The 15,841-nt window shown below is 48.8% G+C and overlaps 8 protein-coding genes across 8 annotated transcripts; 5 read left to right on the top strand and 3 right to left on the bottom strand.

Annotated features, from left to right (window-relative positions):
- Positions 1-535: 535 nt before the first annotated feature.
- Positions 536-2,410, bottom strand: ASPVEDRAFT_41898 (phenylalanine--tRNA ligase subunit alpha). The gene is made up of 2 exons (XM_040812456.1): positions 862-2,410; positions 536-796 (listed from the first exon to the last, which is right to left on the bottom strand). The coding sequence occupies exons 1-2, from the start codon at positions 2,316-2,318 to the stop codon at positions 703-705; spliced, it is 1,551 nt and encodes a 516-aa protein (XP_040668167.1). The 5' UTR covers positions 2,319-2,410; the 3' UTR covers positions 536-702.
- A 144-nt stretch (positions 2,411-2,554) lies between these two features.
- ASPVEDRAFT_41897 (uncharacterized protein) lies at positions 2,555-4,378 on the top strand. The gene is made up of 6 exons (XM_040812455.1): positions 2,555-3,113; positions 3,166-3,312; positions 3,371-3,475; positions 3,526-3,863; positions 3,937-4,082; positions 4,137-4,378. The coding sequence occupies exons 1-6, from the start codon at positions 3,045-3,047 to the stop codon at positions 4,301-4,303; spliced, it is 972 nt and encodes a 323-aa protein (XP_040668166.1). The 5' UTR covers positions 2,555-3,044; the 3' UTR covers positions 4,304-4,378.
- Positions 4,379-5,301: 923 nt separating this feature from the next.
- Positions 5,302-5,898, top strand: ASPVEDRAFT_132458 (N-terminal L-serine N(alpha)-acetyltransferase NAT4; the record flags this gene model as incomplete). Its single annotated transcript, XM_040806918.1, has 1 exon — positions 5,302-5,898. The coding sequence occupies one exon, from the start codon at positions 5,302-5,304 to the stop codon at positions 5,896-5,898; it is 597 nt and encodes a 198-aa protein (XP_040668165.1).
- On the bottom strand, positions 5,618-7,510 carry ASPVEDRAFT_62451 (GPI-anchor transamidase subunit GAB1). The gene is made up of 5 exons (XM_040815616.1): positions 7,294-7,510; positions 7,171-7,235; positions 6,915-7,117; positions 6,239-6,861; positions 5,618-6,181 (listed from the first exon to the last, which is right to left on the bottom strand). The coding sequence occupies exons 1-5, from the start codon at positions 7,433-7,435 to the stop codon at positions 5,943-5,945; spliced, it is 1,272 nt and encodes a 423-aa protein (XP_040668164.1). The 5' UTR covers positions 7,436-7,510; the 3' UTR covers positions 5,618-5,942.
- Positions 7,511-7,689: 179 nt separating this feature from the next.
- nop7 (mRNA-binding ribosome synthesis protein NOP7) lies at positions 7,690-9,933 on the top strand (the record flags this gene model as incomplete). The annotated part of the gene is made up of 3 exons (XM_040818432.1): positions 7,690-7,711; positions 7,768-7,866; positions 7,925-9,933. 3 exons carry the CDS (start codon positions 7,690-7,692, stop codon positions 9,841-9,843), a joined length of 2,040 nt encoding a protein of 679 aa, XP_040668163.1. The 3' UTR covers positions 9,844-9,933.
- A 510-nt stretch (positions 9,934-10,443) lies between these two features.
- On the top strand, positions 10,444-12,253 carry ASPVEDRAFT_53094 (uncharacterized protein; the record flags this gene model as incomplete). Its single annotated transcript, XM_040814746.1, has 2 exons — positions 10,444-12,018; positions 12,116-12,253. 2 exons carry the CDS (start codon positions 10,444-10,446, stop codon positions 12,251-12,253), a joined length of 1,713 nt encoding a protein of 570 aa, XP_040668162.1.
- Positions 12,254-12,939: 686 nt separating this feature from the next.
- On the top strand, positions 12,940-14,663 carry ASPVEDRAFT_83905 (NAD-dependent succinate-semialdehyde dehydrogenase; the record flags this gene model as incomplete). Its single annotated transcript, XM_040817463.1, has 4 exons — positions 12,940-12,996; positions 13,054-13,141; positions 13,211-14,480; positions 14,546-14,663. The coding sequence occupies 4 exons, from the start codon at positions 12,940-12,942 to the stop codon at positions 14,661-14,663; spliced, it is 1,533 nt and encodes a 510-aa protein (XP_040668161.1).
- A 465-nt stretch (positions 14,664-15,128) lies between these two features.
- Positions 15,129-15,643, bottom strand: ASPVEDRAFT_131675 (50S ribosomal protein L36; the record flags this gene model as incomplete). The annotated part of the gene is made up of 3 exons (XM_040806848.1): positions 15,129-15,168; positions 15,246-15,280; positions 15,374-15,643. 3 exons carry the CDS (start codon positions 15,641-15,643, stop codon positions 15,129-15,131), a joined length of 345 nt encoding a protein of 114 aa, XP_040668160.1.
- Positions 15,644-15,841: the final 198 nt, after the last annotated feature.

Genomic DNA, 15,841 nt, shown 5'->3' with positions numbered 1-15,841 from the left:
CGTTAGGAATGAGATGAGAAGGTGATCATGATATATCCTGTATTGTGGTCCTACGCCTGATACGATGTTCAGTTTAAAGAATTAAAATTTGATCTTCAGAATCAATCAATTCAAATCCATTTCATTCCAATCCTTTTATTTTCTATCTGCTATACTTTTATCCATGTTTTTTCTTTCCTCTAGCCACTTAAACTCAGCTCGCTGGCTTTGGGTCTTTTTGTTCGCATGTGATTGGTTACAAGGGTTCTTTCTACTGCAACTCGGCACTCGATACCTCCTCACACAGGGACCGGATTGCATGTTCTCGTAACATACATCTGCTCCTCTCCATGAGCGAGAAGGTAGAATCGTAATATTCTTCATATACCTGCCGAAGATTACAATTTACCGCCTACTGAAGAGCCACTTCTGCAGAGACGTGCGCTGGGGCACAGATACGGGTGGAACATTCCCTTCCTAGAACCTAGGTCGACCTTGCCTGTTGGGCAACCAGTCTTGGTGGTTGGTTTGAGTTGAGAGGCAGTGTGTAGGCAGTGAACGGAATACCGTGCTTATTATAATGCTCTACTGGTTTCGTTCGTAGATCCATGGATTGAGAAGGGTATATAATGCTTTAATTCTTTTGGAGCGCCTCTTCTATGTTCAATCATGATAGGAATCGCCAACTGCGTAGCACATCTTTTTTTCTCGTTTCTGACTCGTTTATTCCTTTTCTAATCTTACCGCCGGATTTGTTTCGATGAAGTTGAGGTCGACCTTGTGGCCGAGCAGCTCTCGGATGTTGCTCACAGCGTACCTGAAGGGGAGGGACCCAATGTTAGATTTAATGATCTCAATGTTACTTATTTCAGGGGTGCTTACTTGATCATCGTTGGTCTCTCAAGACTGAGACCCCATCCGTATACTCTCATGTCCTTGGGAAGACCCATAGGCTCCAACATCTCCGGCCGGAACATACCACTGTTTCCGATTTCGACCCACTTGCCTAGACCATCGTGGTAACCGAAGATCTCCATACTGGGCTCGGTGTAAGGGTTGTAGGCAGGCTTGAAGCGGAGCTGGTGAATGCCCATCTTGGCGAAGAACACTTCCATGAAGCCAATGAGACCGCCGAGGGTCAGGCCGAAGTCAGCAATGACACCTTCAATCTGGTGGAACTCAGCCAAATGTGTTGCGTCAACCGCTTCGTTACGGAAGACACGGTCAATACTGAAATATCTGGCTGGTCGAGGGTTGGCGGCGAGCTTGTGGAGCATGTATGTCGAGACGGAGGTGGTGTGTGTGCGAAGAACCAGCCGCAATGACTCCTCCGCACTCCATGGGTAGCGGTAACCGATCGACCCGTACTTGCCTTCCTCGTGGACCTGGCGCACATTCTCCCAGTATTCCTTGTAATCAAGTTTCTTCTCCGTTCCAGAGGGTTTGAACACGCTCTTAGGGCGGTGGGGATCAAAATCAGGGTCTGCGCGGGGAGGGTCGGCCGTGACGGGGTCGGAGATGTAAAAGGTGTCTTGAAGATCACGAGCGGGGTGTTGTTGGGGTACATATAGGGCATCAAAGTTCCAGAAGCCGGTCTCGACGAAACGGTTGGTCGGCATTTCCTCGAAACCCATCTCGAAGAAGATGTTTCGGAACTCCTGTCGGACTTTGTTGAGGGGGTGGAAGGCACCCGAGGGGTGAGGGGCACCCTTGGCCTTGAAGTTGTAAGGCTTGAAATGGGCAGTCTTCCATGACCCATTCTGGAGCATCTCAACCGTCAGGTCTGTCTCCTCCTTGACCAGTTCCTTGGCATACTTGGGGCCCTTTGAGATCTTATAGGTAATGACCTTCTGAACAGTGACAAGCTTCCGCTTTCTCAGTTCCGCCAGAAGTTTGCCGTCCGATAAGGCCCCGGTTTCCTTAATTTTTAATAGGTTGGCTTGAGTGTCGTCGACAATGGTGTCGGTTGTCGCACGGAAGACATCACTGTCCTTCTTGATCCAGCCCTTCTTGAAAGCGTTTCCTTGTCCGATCTGGGCGTTTTCTTTCCCGACAATTCCAGGCAAATCTTTGATCTTCAACCCATCCATGGCAGCAAGCACCGCCTGGAAAACCTTAGCTTCGTGACTGCCATTGGCAACGATATCCTCTCCTTCTTTCGTCAGAGTAATAGCCTCACCATTGATTGCCTCATATTCGACCATAAGTCGTGAAGCGAGCCGATCAAGCGCACTTTTGACTTGAAGTGAGGGGGTGGAGGGGAAGGCTTTGCTGGAGATAATCGGCTCCTCGGAGGTGGACAAGGCCTCAAGGACGGGGTTCGTTAAATCGGACGCCATGGTTGCAATTGAAGGCCACGGCACATAGACCGGCGTGAGGAGGAAGAGGGCAGACGGTGTTGGCGGACTCGATCAGGGCTTGGGATATTCACTGACTCAAAGCGTCCCGCCCACTTCTTTTTCGGGCCCTCATTATTACGGCGGGGCAGCAGCGCCAAGTGTGTTATCCCGTGACCGCGCGGTTTATGCCCCGCCTTTCTATAGTTTCAACTTGTCAATACTAATGTTCACCAATTCAATTACATATCCCTACTTAGAAATCGCAAAACCATCTTTTTGTCGTATGAGATACACCTAATGGCCAGGCTCTCTCTAAATTCAAATACAATTCTCCGATATTCACTAGTATCTACAGCGCAATTTGGGCTATTCTCCGGTAGAGGCGATACCGGTACTACCAAGTATTTATATCTTTGTAGCAGGTTTTCCTGAAGGGCAAGAGGGCCATGGCCTTAAGATGCATTCCGTAGCTTCGTTAATTATGCAATTAAGGGAAATTCGAGATCGGTACCTGAGATGACGAGTATGCCATTGCGCAATCGCGATGGATTACTATAGCGCGGTTGGAACATAATCGGAGACATTGCGACGATCCGCCAACTGCGCCCAGGGGGTTGAGGAGGGGTATAAGTACCCCTCCCCTTGGGTTTCATCTCGCAGACCATGCGTCTTCGTTTCCTCACGTTCGACAATCTCAGCATACATTCCAGACTCCAACTACGCAACATGTCTCTTGGACGCTCTTTCAAGCTCAACTCGGGGCACAGCATTCCCGCAGTCGGTCTGGGTACTTGGGTACGCTTATTGCACCGAGACGCTTCCATGTCCAGTATCACTAACAAAGTAGCTATCCAAACCTCACGAAGTTGAGAATGCCGTCGATGCGGCGCTGCGCGCAGGGTACCGCCATATTGATGCCGCTGCATGCTACCTAAACGAGAACGAAGTGGGAAATGGATGGAAGAAATCTGGAGTGCCGCGAGACCAGATATTCGTTAGTGTTAACCTGTTTTTGGACCGCTATTGGATTTGGAACTGACCTTATCCTAAAGATCACGAGTAAACTGTGGAATACGCATCACCACCCCAAAAATGTGGAGGAGGCACTCAACAAGACGTTGAAGGATCTTCAGACGGACTATCTTGATCTCTATCTAGTATGTCCAGTTTCGAGATTGCTAGAGGAAGGTTCTTTAACAAATTCTAGATTCACTGGCCCGTCGCATTCGAGCACACAAATGAAACACTCACTCCAATTGACCCTACAACGAAACGCTTCCGTCTCGCAGATGTGCCTACAGCTGACACTTGGAAGGTGCTGGAAGGGTTCGTCAAAGCGGGCAAGATCAGGAGTATCGGTGTCAGCAATTTCACCGTCGAAAAGCTCGAGGAACTGCTCAAAACAGCAGAGATCCCTCCTGCTGTCAACCAGATTGAGGCTCACCCATACCTCCAGCAGCCGAAGCTTACTCAGTACTCCAAAGACAAGGATATCCTCACAGTCGCCTATAGTCCTCTCGGAAACAACATTTATAATGCACCCAGGTATTCCCCTCTCTTTTCAATAGATTCATACCCAAATACTATTTTTCGTTGCTACTAACCGGTGACATGGCAGAGTGGTTGATGACCCCACCGTTAAAGAAATTGCAAATCGTCTAGGCAAAGACCCGGCAGCCGTCCTGATCTCCTGGGCAGTGCAGCGTGGTACATCTGTGCTACCAAAGAGTGTCACCCCGTCCCGCATTGAAAGCAACTTCCAAGGTATAAACCCTATGGGCATTCCTATATTTCCATCACTAAGTCTAATACACTCAGACTTTGTCATTCCGGACGCCGAATTCGAAACCCTCAACAAGCTTGACAGGAGCCAGCGCTACAACTATCCCTTCCGATGGGGAATTGATATTTTTGGGGAGCTGGGAGCCGAGGAGGCTGAACGTCGAGCAGAACAATATGCCGCAGAGCAAAGAGCGGCTGCATGATGGGCTTGTATATATAACAATTGTCTCAGCGTCGTATTCTACACATCAAGCCAATGAAGATATAGTACATGCCCATGGTACAGCATCCGTAACCGTAACCGTAGCTGTGGGTTTTGCTTTCCTTTTTTTTTTTTTTTTTTTTTTTTTTTTCAGAGGAGCCCCTTTAATTGCCAGGTTTAATTGCTAATTTGTGATTCTTGTTCTGTATATATTTGGTATGTCTCCAAGATATATAAATTAAATGCAGACCTCGTTAAATTACTTATGCGCGATGAAAATTGATTCGAAAAAGCGTTATCGCGATTCAGTAAGAATTTACCGAATACTTGATCTAAATTAAGTGAAATTGTTTTCATCAAGACAAGAAATTTAAATATACGTCGCTCTGATCGTTAACAAGGATTGTCCGAATCTTGGTATACTTCGGAGATTAACCCCAACTCCGACGCGAACGCGAAGTATCCATCATCACCTCACCTTCAGAACTCAGCACCTCTAAACCAGATACAACAATTGACTTTATCAACCCAAACCTATGTAAATGAACTAAAGGAATCATATGAAAACGAAAGCTGGGAGAGAATCTTTTCACTACAGAAACCCTAGCCGGACAACAACCATGCCACCAATTCGCCGCGCGACGCGGAAAATCCGGGAGGGACTAAAGCAAAAACCTACAAAAACTGCATCCAGTGAGTAGGATAGAAACTTTGGTTTATTCTGTCTATATTGTTTTCATATTTCCGTTCATTCCATTAAGAATGGGGACGAAATCTATGTATGGGAGTAACTAACACATCTTCCTAGATAAACCAAAACCAAAACCAAAGCCACTCCCATTAGTGGAGCGCACTAATGCATTATCGCGGGAGGAGTTCATTTCCTTATATATTCCTACCTCAGAGCTAAGGTTCCAAAAAAAGAGGAAGGGGCTAGCTGGTGAAAGGTGCCCAGCACAAAATGAAGAGAACGCATCGCAAACACAAGACAACCCGCCCATGCAGGTACTAGAGAGCGAAAGACCCGACTCATACGATATTTCCGTCTACACAGCAGCCACAATTCCTGCTACTGGCCTAGACGCATGCTTTAAGCTGATCGAGTTGACATCATCAGCCGCATACAAGGACTCTGGCATGGGCTGGTCCGCCTCGGAAAAGAAGAAAGAGATGAAGCTCCCTGATATGAAGTACATGGTTTTGCGACGCCATGCAACATCCGATATTCCCAGTGGATATGAAAATTATGAGGGAGACAACCAAAGCTCAGATACTGGGGAATTTATAGGCTTCATTGAGTTCATGGTTACATATGAAGATGGGTATGAAGTGCTATACTGCTATGAGATTCACCTTATGCCGGAAGTGCAGAGCCTGGGGTTAGGAGAGGAGTTAATGGAGAGATTTGAACGGATAGGACGGGCTATTGGTCTCGAGAAGGCGATGCTGACTGTTTTCAAATCAAATAGCCGTGCGCTCAAATTCTACATGAGGGTGGGATATACAGAGGATGAGAGCTCTCCGCGCCCGCGAAAGCTAAGAAATGGAACTGTGAAGGAGGCAGACTATATGATTATGTCCAAAAACTTGCGCTAAAATATGTCTAGCCGTTAATGAACATTTTATAGATAGAAGTATATTTACACTTGTTTGACGGATTTGCCGCGTTTGTCTGGGTTCTCTTGTTCCCATTCGTCGCGGAGGGCAGCGAAAACCGTATCCGCAATGACGAGTGATAGACCTAAACTCCACACAAGCGTAATTGCATAAAAGAAGTTGGCATTCCCAGAGCCGGCGTAGATCCAGAGATGGTAAAAAGCAGGGCCCAGCAGCGAGGCATAGAGAATAGCCGAAACGGAGAAGAAGGTATAGCGCATCACTAGTTGGGTTAGCTACAGGAACGACAACGCTGGAATGGGGTAAATGAGGTGCTCACAAGGGAAGATGTGCCGGTAAAGCGGGAGAAGAGCGAAATATAGTGAAGCATCCGAGATGCTCGGATACGGCTTGAAAACCGCAAAGATCCCCAGTAGCGAGGTGACGACGAACAAAGGCTGTCGACGTAGCCGCACAGTGAGACTACCGGCATAAGCTGCTAGATGGAGCCAGAAAACACCGAGGAAAAAATCCCGGAACGAGTCGAAAATCTCGATAAAGAAGTACCACCAAAGACCAATATTGGGGGTAAGGTCTGGAACGAGCAGTTGGAAGCCGTATGTTGCAGAGATTAGCATGGGAAAATCGCCAATAATTAGGAGAGATATCCCAAGGAGCCCCGCAACGCTCAGAAGAAAGACCGCGAAATGTTTCATCACGAACAGAGCAATAGAGGGAGAGCTTTGGCTGCGCTGGGCCTGTCTATCATAGCAAAGGAGGACGAGAGGGATGAATAGGAGGGCTGGATAGATCGACAGATACGACGCAAATCCTAATGCGAACATAGAATTGAGACTGTGGCCTTGAACCGCTGCGGAAAGGGCATAGAGAATCCCGGTCGAGGTGAATACTGCGGTTGATCGTCCGAGGCATGTTGCGATAGTAAAGGGGTTAAAGAGGAACCTGGTCCATATCAGCACCACGCTTCTACTTAAATATATGATTTAATTCCATACCAAGCGGCAACCACAGCCCCATCCCATTTGAGATGCTTCCTTATTGACGAGTACAATCTGCCGGAAACCGCCTGTGTGGAATCGGAGATGGTGACTAGAGCATTCGCATTGAGCAAGTCGACAAGCGAGTAAAAAAGCGCAGTTGGAAGGGGACAATCTTGGGCATTCGGCAAAAGGGAGAATATTGGAAGCAGAAGCGGAGCCTGTACATAAATCATTAGCAGAGCATTGGAGGTGCTCGATCCCCGCTACCTACTTGGTGGAAGACGCCTCCATCGTAAGGTGATACATTGCGGTTGTAAAGAAAAAGACCTTCCTGGACTATAATATTCATGTTAACCAAGTCCCCATATTATCGGAAGGCTCAATGGAGACTTACGCCTCTTGAAGCTGGTCACCGGTGTCGAGACCTCCACTCGGCCTGTCAGTAAGTCAGGCAGGGAGGGAAACAGAAGCAAGAGCAGTAGTCGCAACGCGAGGGCGCCGCCAAACACAGCAGCCTTCCTGCGATCGACGGGCATGATAGCTGAGTCAACCGTCGAGACCGAGCACTGCACTGCAAGAATGAGCCCTTGGTTGAGGCTCCAGGGCTGTTCGAGGAAGTTGGTTTGGTCCTCCACCTGTCCAGAGCCATTCATCCTCACGTGCCAAGCCTCCGCGGGTTTTGGTGCACGGACCATCCGAGCTTTTCTCTGCGGAAAAAAAGTTCAAATTTTTGAGAGAGCAGAATAATTCCTTTCCACCTCCACCCCGTTTTGCCAACCTAGTCGCAATCATGGCGAAAATTAAGAAGAAGGGTAAGATGTTATTTTCGAATGATTTTAAGTATCTCATTCTAATATCCGCCTTCTAGGAACTTCTGGCCAGGCCAAAAACTATATCACCAGAACGCAGGCGGTGCGCAAACTTCAGATTTCGCTGCCAGACTTCCGTCGACTGTGCATCTTCAAAGGTTTGTATCTGCAATTCGTCACGATGCTTTGATCAGTAGGACTAATGCCCATCTGCAGGAATTTATCCCCGTGAACCTCGCAGCAAGAAGAAGGCCTCCAAATCTTCTACTCAGAACACCACCTTCTATTACACAAAAGATATCCAATACCTTCTGCACGAGCCGTTGCTCCGGAAATTCCGCGACCAGAAAGCGCTTGCGAAGAAAATCGCTCGATCTCTTGGACGTGGAGAAGTTGGCGATGCGGCCCGCCTGGAGAAACATCATGCGCCGAAGCTGACTCTGGACCATGTTATCAAGGAGCGTTACCCTACGTTCATTGATGCGTTAAGAGATCTCGATGATGCGTTATCTCTTCTCTTCCTTTTTGCGAACCTACCCTCTGACAACAACGTCCCGCCCAAGACCATTGCACTGTGCCAACGTCTTAGCCACGAGTTCCAACACTACCTGATCACGACCAACTCTCTGCGCAAATCCTTCCTTTCAATCAAAGGTATTTACTACCAGGCAACAATCCAAGGTCAAGATATCATGTGGTTGGTTCCCTACCGGTTTGTGCAGAGAGTCAATGGCGATGTGGATTATCGGATTATGGCCACTTTCGTTGAATTTTACACCACCCTGCTGGGTTTCGTCAACTATCGCCTGTACTCTTCGATTGGCCTGAGATATCCCCCGAAGTTTGACACTCGGAGCGACGAGAATGGAGCAGAACTGGCGGCTTTCACTCTGGAAGGGCGCACAGTCGGAGAAACCCCGAAGGCCATTGAAGCGGGTAGCAAGCCCTCAAATGATGCTGCCAATCAGGAAGTCTCTGCCAAAGTCCAGAAGAAGGTTGATAAGGTGATTAAGAAGGCAGGCTTGGATCAAACCAGCAGTGAACAAATCACCGAGGCTACCGAAGAAGCCACAGACGCTATCGACAGGTTTGAACCAGCGGCTCCCGAGGCTGACACCCTTCCCCAGCCGGATCTCAGTGGCGACCAAGCCGGCTCACTCTTCGCACCGTTCACAATTTATATATCTCGAGAGACCCCGAAGGCTCCTCTTGAATTTATCCTCCGTGCATTTGGCTGCAAGCGAATTGGCTGGGATACCGTTCTCGGTGATGGTGCTTTCACCCACAATGAAGCCGACCCCCGCATCACTCACCAGATCGTGGATCGACCTTCCCTACCTGAGGCTTCTCTCCCCGCCATCCCCGCCCCTGCCGAAGAGAGTTCCAATGGCGTGCAGAGAGTGAAGCCTGGCACTCGGATTCCCGGCCGCACATATGTCCAGCCCCAGTGGATTTGGGACTCAATTAATGAGGGAAAGCTCCTACGCCCTGACCTGTACGCCCCTGGTGCCACCCTCCCGCCCCATCTTAGCCCGTGGGTTAAGCCTAAGAAGGGTGGCTATGATCCTCGTGCTAGCTTGGCCGAGCAGGAAGAAGAAGGTGAAGCCGATGCTGCAGAGGAAGAAGAGAGCGATGAAGAGATGGAAGAGGCTGGCGAGGAGAAATCTGCACCCACGAAGGTCGTCGAGGCTGAGGACGAGGAGTCGGAAGATGAGTCTGATGATGGCGGCATGGATGTCGCTGGCACTGATGACGACGATGAGAGTGATGAAGAAGAGGAAGAAGAAGAGGATTTCGCTGGCATTGAAGACGAAGATGCTGGTTCCGAATCCGAGGAGGAAGAGGAGACTGCCCGAACTCAACATCAGAAGGAGCTAGAGGCTGAGGCCGCCGGCCTTCCCTTCTCGTCCAACGGCACCACTGATGGATCAGCCGCCAAGAAGAAGTCCCAGGCCAAGAAGATCGCCTCCAAGAAGCGCCAAGAGGAAGAGGAGCTGGAAAGACAGAAGATGATGATGAGCCGCAAGAAGCGGAAGTTGCTGGAGAAGATGATGTACTCGAACAAGAAGCAGTCAGATGAGTCTGCGAAGCTGCGGTCTAAGCGGAGAAAGCTTGAGAAGGGCGCAGAAAAATAAAGGAGGAAGTACTAAAAGTTAGGTGATGGAAATGATATCCATTGATTAATATGGGAATCGTCGGTAGTTTAGGCGTATTTGATATTTTGTGTCATATCTACTTGATAGACTTCTAGTCTGCAGCTGTTCCATATAGAATGCAGTATAACTACATACGATCCAAGTGACAACTTCCCGCATCAATGTCTATTCTCCGGGCCGAGTACAAAAATTTCATTGTGGTCTTGCCATGCAAGAGTGCCTATTATAATTGTAACCACAATATTATTCCATGCTGTGAAGTTCAACAATCAATAATCTTCTTTTTCTGGTGAAACATGCACGTAGAGTCATGTGATCAGTGTATACAAACAAGACAAACATTGAATTGAATCTTATCTTATCGTCAAGCCGTATCAAAAAAATCACCCGCAGAGCCAACTGAGCATCCGCAACTACGCAACGCCGACGCAACTAATACTATAGCTCGTTCCTTCCAGCAACGTCGCGCCCATGGGTGCGGCTACAAATACTCCCATGCTATACTATTATTTTCGCGTGTTCTTTTCAATTTCCCTCAAAGCTGGCCATTGACGTCCATGCTTTTATGAAGTTTAAGGCATGTCCTCCTACTCGGACGCTCAACCACAACACTCGAGTGTTCCTCCTTCTGCCCAACCATACCAATCCTTATTTGGGGGTTCCAGTCAGGGTACTGTCGACCAATCTCGGTACCCGTATTCTCGAGAAGATGAAACCCTAAATCAACTCGACGGCTACGCTACGGCGACTGGTGGCCCGAGTGCTGAATATGATGCATCCGATGATGATCTAGATTACATACAAACTAGTGAAAGGGAAACATCAAACTCTCCAAGGGGATATTATTCCGTCGCCAAGACTTTACCTGATCGCCACGGCAAATCTACACCGAGGACACGGGAAAGTAAAACTTCGAAGTCGCCACCTCCATATCGCCCTAACAGGTTCCATGGACCGGCGCATCTATGGCTGAGTTTGACACGAGACGACAGGGAAATAGTCGAATCTTTAGATGGGGTTCGTGCGAGGGATCTGGCAGCTCATTTGTACAATGCCCATATGCTACAGTCGCAGGGCGTTGCGAATTTGGAAAGTGGGAATGTGGATCAAATGGATGAGAGTGAATCGAACCATAATGAATCAGATAACGCCAAAATACCCAACATGCTGGAAGAATGGTCAGCCTGGCCAATGTCTAGTGACGAAGTCCCTCGCGCTGGTGAGCGTCTCCGACGGCTAGAAGACGACAGATGGACCTTTAGAATGAAGTCAGACCCGCGGCCTAGCGCAGAGCTTGAAGAGTGTATCATAGCGCTATTACTGAGAACAGCGAAAGAACGGTTTAATTCCAGGGAATGGGACTCGCTAGCCGTTCCAGACAGGAAAGGCGGTGCTCAGTCAGATACTGATGGAGGTGTATCTGGTATCGAAGGAGATCTGAAAGCCAGCGAGCGGAGCGAGGGTGATGGCTTCTCTACAACGGAGTGGGAAAGTGAGCAGGAAACTGCGCGCTCACACCTTCGCCCAGTGGTCCAATTAGATGATGACGAATCGCGGCGAAAACTACGACCACTTGCTCGAAATGTGATCACCCACTTCGAGACCTTGCTCATGGGACTTCATCGTTTCCATGGAGCATCATACTCCGATGATGGTCGGTCAACCCGAAGCCGGTCAAGAGGTAGAAAACGAGCGCGGAGCTCATCGTTGGCGTCCGATATGAGTAGTGTCTATTCCAGGGACACACCAACAGAAGACAGCCATACCGATGCAGATAGCATTCATGGGCGTGCGTCATCTTCCAGGAAAAGATCTATACAAGCACTAGAGCGAAGCTATTCTAGAGGCCGCAAGCGCATACGGCGAACATCCCAGTCATCACAGCAGAGCAATGCTCATACCAAGAGTAACTCAAGACCAGGATCACGCTCTAATTCTAGAATCAGTAATGGCCGATCTGGGCTGACAGATTGGAAAGATGTCGCAGGTATTGCCTCCATGATAGAGTTGCCGCCTGCCGTCCTTCGGCGTGCCGTTCGGCGATTCTCCGCCCTGGTCGGCGAGAATATGGAATTTCCAATGATCCCTGAAAACCCTGGCCCACAGTTTATGGAGAGTGTGCTCGAGTGGACCTCTACACAAGGCGGCTTGGCCGTACTGGAACAAGACGAACCCCATGGACACTCGTCGCTCTCAAGTCATTTACCACCGCGTCGTGATATCTCTACTAAACAACGCTCTACTTCACCAGCTGGTAGGACTGCTCTCAAGTCTGCTAGCAAGGCATCATCTCCCAGAGACAGTGGCGCAAACAGCGAGCAGAACTTGGTGTGCCCCTTCAAGAAATGTAATCGCCATACGAAAGGGTTTTCTCGACGATGGAATTTGAATCAGCATCTCAAAACGATGCACCCAAGTTACCAGCCAAAAGAAAACAAATCGCAAACACGCAGCGGGGTGCAGTCTGGGTACGACTCCGATATGTCCGAATAATATTATTAGTATGCAAATCGCTTGACTGAAGTAGAGCTTGGAATTTGTTTCGTTAAAGGAACTATATCGTTAAATCTTTGGGTCTGCGCTTTCTCTTCCCCAGACAAATGTTGTCGCAACGAAGGCCGAGTTCGAGACATCGGTTGCATGGGCCAGTAATAACTGCCATTGATAAGGAAAGGCCCGGAGAAATTGGCCAATAAGAAGACAAATCACGGCTTCATAATGACGTAAATCACGTGGCCTATAGCTCCCCTCGGCGGGAGGAATGGGGAAGAGCACAACTTAAGAGACACTGTTGAGGCCTGGGTACTCTCAGAAATCAAAAACCAGGTTGGTCAATTTTTTCTCCAATATTGGGAAAATCATCCGATTGGCTTCCATCGCGGAAAGCGCTACTGCAAACGATCAATTTTCGCGCCGGGTGTGAGTCCAAGTTGATTCGCAGACTCCATCTGCTCCTGGTATCTTCTCGGTCTTTTCCCCGATACATTGTCAAGCACACATATTATAAAGATGGAAAAGATCATACGTCCCCTCTCAAGACAGCTATTACGACCGCTACCTAAATACCCATACACAATGCCTTCTCATATTCACGCTCGGCGACTCTATGCGACGGGGTACACAGTGCCTCCGGTAAGCATGGCACCGCAATGCTTTTCCAGAACTCTAACTAACTTAACCTTCTTGTAGCTAAAAGATAAGTCATTATTCATCCAGAAAGCCTTTGTCAACGGCGAATGGGTGGATTCAGCCTCGGGAAAGACATTCGAAGTTCACGGTATGCCTGCCCCTCGCTAGCTCTCGAGATAGCTAGTAGTGGAAACGACAGCTGATATTGTCCTCACAGACCCTGCTACTGGAAAACTAATTGGAACATGCCCGGAGTTCAACGCATCGGATACCGAGAAAGCAATCCAGGCGGCCAGCGAGGCTTTCCCTAAGTTCCGAACAACCCTGGCCCGTGAGCGAGCCAGGATGCTCCGACGATGGTACCAACTGATGATCGACAATGCTGAAGACCTGGCAACCTTGATCACATGGGAAAACGGGAAGCCGCTTGCAGATGCTAAAGGAGAAGTCAACTACGCCGCGGGCTTCTTCGAATGGTTCAGTGAAGAGGCACCCCGTATCTATGGTGATACCATTCCTGCTTCTGTTCCTGGAAACCGCGTGATGACTGTCAAACAGCCTGTCGGTGTTTGCGGTCTGATTACCCCATGGAACTTTCCTGCAGCTATGATCACACGGAAGATTGGTCCTGCTCTTGCTGCCGGATGTACAGTGGTTACTAAGTCACCCGGAGAGACTCCCTTCACTGCAAACGCCCTTGCCGAATTGGCAAACCGTGCCGGTATTCCCAAGGGTGTCGTTAATATTGTTACATCTATGAAAAACACCCCAGAAGTCGGTGAGACGATAACTACCCACTCAGACGTCCGTAAGGTGTCATTCACAGGCTCAACGAACGTTGGTAAGCTTCTGATGAAGCAATCGGCATCCACAGTCAAGAAGGTATCCTGGGAACTCGGTGGTAACGCCCCTTTCATCGTTTTCGACGATGTCGACGACCTTGACGCCGCAGTTGCGGGTGCCATTGCCTCCAAATTCCGAAGCTCGGGCCAAACATGCGTCTGTGCGAACCGAATTTACATCCAGAAGGGCATCTACAATGAATTTGTCAAGCGATTCGTTGCTAAGGTCAAGGATTTCAAGGTCGGTGCTGGTTTCGAGGAAGGAATTACTCACGGGCCCGTCATCCACGATCGCGCCGTTGATAAGGTTGACCAGCACGTACAAGACGCCGTTTCTAAAGGTGCCAAGCTTGTTGCTGGCGGCCAGAAACTGTCTGACCTAGGTCCCAACTTCTATGACCTCACAGTCTTGACGGACATGACCAAGGACATGCAGATTGCCTCTGAGGAGACATTCGGACCTGTCGCCGGCTTGTTCCCGTTTGAGACTGAAAAGGAAGTTGTCGATCTAGCTAACAAGGCCGAGGTTGGTCTTGCTGGATACTTCTTCAGTGGCAATGTCAAGCGCATCTTCCGTGTTGCTGAGGCTCTGGAAGTCGGTATGGTTGGCGCCAACACCGGTCTTATCAGTGATGTCGCATCTCCGTAAGTTGCCCCCTTTCAACCGCATTTAACTCAATCTACACTTGCAGAGCTAATTATATAATTAGGTTTGGCGGTGTCAAGCAGAGTGGCTTTGGCCGTGAGGGTAGCAAGTATGGTATTGATGAGTTCCTTACCATCAAGAGCGTCACGTTCGGTGGAATGGGCGAGCCTCTGCAGTCATGAAAAATACCTAAGACGATGGAATTTACTGGCGCTGTTTGCTTGTTATGATATTGACGGATACAAATACATTAGAAAGTTTGAAATGTATACGCACATAGCCTTTGATTATGTCCAGTTCTTTCTTGGAAGTGCTGAAGTAGGTGGATATGTAACAATAAGCCACGGAATTTTGAAAATACCGAAGTAAAGTGGAAAACGATATTGCCCAAATCTAATTTACATGCAAATAATACATTACAGAACATATGCGCCGCAACCAACCAGTTGGTCATGTCCCATTGAACCGTACAAAATGTCCAGAATGCGAGTATTGAGGTGCGTCTCCTCAGTCGACAGACTAAAGTACGTAAAGAATTCCTGTGACCGTCGTGTCGTTATTTTTGCGACCCTTTTCGAGTTCGGAATTCCCAAGCGAACAAGCCTTCATAGTCGATATTTTCTTCCCTTTCACGATCTTCACCAGATCTATTTCCCTTGACGTTGCTTGTGTTTCGGGTTCTTCGAGCTGCGCGCATCATCCGTTAGTATTCAGTCAATCTAATCAGACAGAATCAAACTCATGTCTAGATAGACAAAACTCACCAAATAATGTAAACCCGGTTCTTTCTCCGCACAGGCTATCAAAACAGCTCGTCAGCCCAACTCTCACGATCCGAACAAACGACACCAGAGCTCCGTTCCACAAGTAAATCACCGAATGGGGTACGTACCTTGCACCCCTCACATAGCCGCTTAACAGACGATCGCGTCTTCATCCCGCGGACCTGCTCGAGCTGCTTCACAGCAGAAACAGCACCGACACCAACTTCAGTCGACTTCGTAGATCCATTTCCTGAGCGCAGCAGCCGCAGACCATTGTTAATTGTGAGTTGCGATAATTGCGAGAACGGCCGCGCGAGGGCTCGGAGGTTGCTGTGTCGGGGAAGAAATTGGCGGAGGAGGGCGGTCGACGGACCGAGGACAGAACGGAGGGAGACCATGCTTTTGTTGCACGTGGAGGCCCCGGAGATAATTATCGCAGAGACGGGTAAGATCTCACCGGTTCGAGTTGAGGCGTTGGGTCTTTTGGATCTCGCTGCCGTTAACCTTGGGGGTTGTCTGAGGGTTCGGATGAAATGATATCGGAATTTTGGTATTGCCGTGCTTCCGAGCTACTGCGACTCTCGTGGTTTGATTGG

The sequence above is a fragment of the Aspergillus versicolor genome, assembly GCF_001890125.1.
Source record: "Aspergillus versicolor CBS 583.65 unplaced genomic scaffold ASPVEscaffold_5, whole genome shotgun sequence".
Lineage (NCBI taxonomy): Eukaryota > Fungi > Ascomycota > Eurotiomycetes > Eurotiales > Aspergillaceae > Aspergillus > Aspergillus versicolor.
The sequence above is the reverse complement of the archived record's forward strand: the minus strand, read 5'-3'. Positions and strand labels throughout refer to the sequence as shown.

Coding starts and splice junctions, on each gene's coding strand:
- ASPVEDRAFT_62451 (XM_040815616.1), bottom strand. CDS start 7,435: ATGCCCGTCGATCGCAGGAAGGCTGCTGTGTTTGGCGGCGCCCTCGCG. Junction 7,236..7,293: donor GGTGACCAGCTTCAAGAGGC/GTAAGTCTCCAT, acceptor TGAATATTATAG/TCCAGGAAGGTCTTTTTCTT. Junction 7,118..7,170: donor ATGGAGGCGTCTTCCACCAA/GTAGGTAGCGGG, acceptor ATTTATGTACAG/GCTCCGCTTCTGCTTCCAAT.
- ASPVEDRAFT_41898 (XM_040812456.1), bottom strand. CDS start 2,318: ATGGCGTCCGATTTAACGAACCCCGTCCTTGAGGCCTTGTCCACCTCC. Junction 797..861: donor GAGAGACCAACGATGATCAA/GTAAGCACCCCT, acceptor CCTCCCCTTCAG/GTACGCTGTGAGCAACATCC.
- ASPVEDRAFT_41897 (XM_040812455.1), top strand. CDS start 3,045: ATGTCTCTTGGACGCTCTTTCAAGCTCAACTCGGGGCACAGCATTCCC. Junction 3,114..3,165: donor CAGTCGGTCTGGGTACTTGG/GTACGCTTATTG, acceptor CTAACAAAGTAG/CTATCCAAACCTCACGAAGT. Junction 3,476..3,525: donor ACTATCTTGATCTCTATCTA/GTATGTCCAGTT, acceptor AACAAATTCTAG/ATTCACTGGCCCGTCGCATT.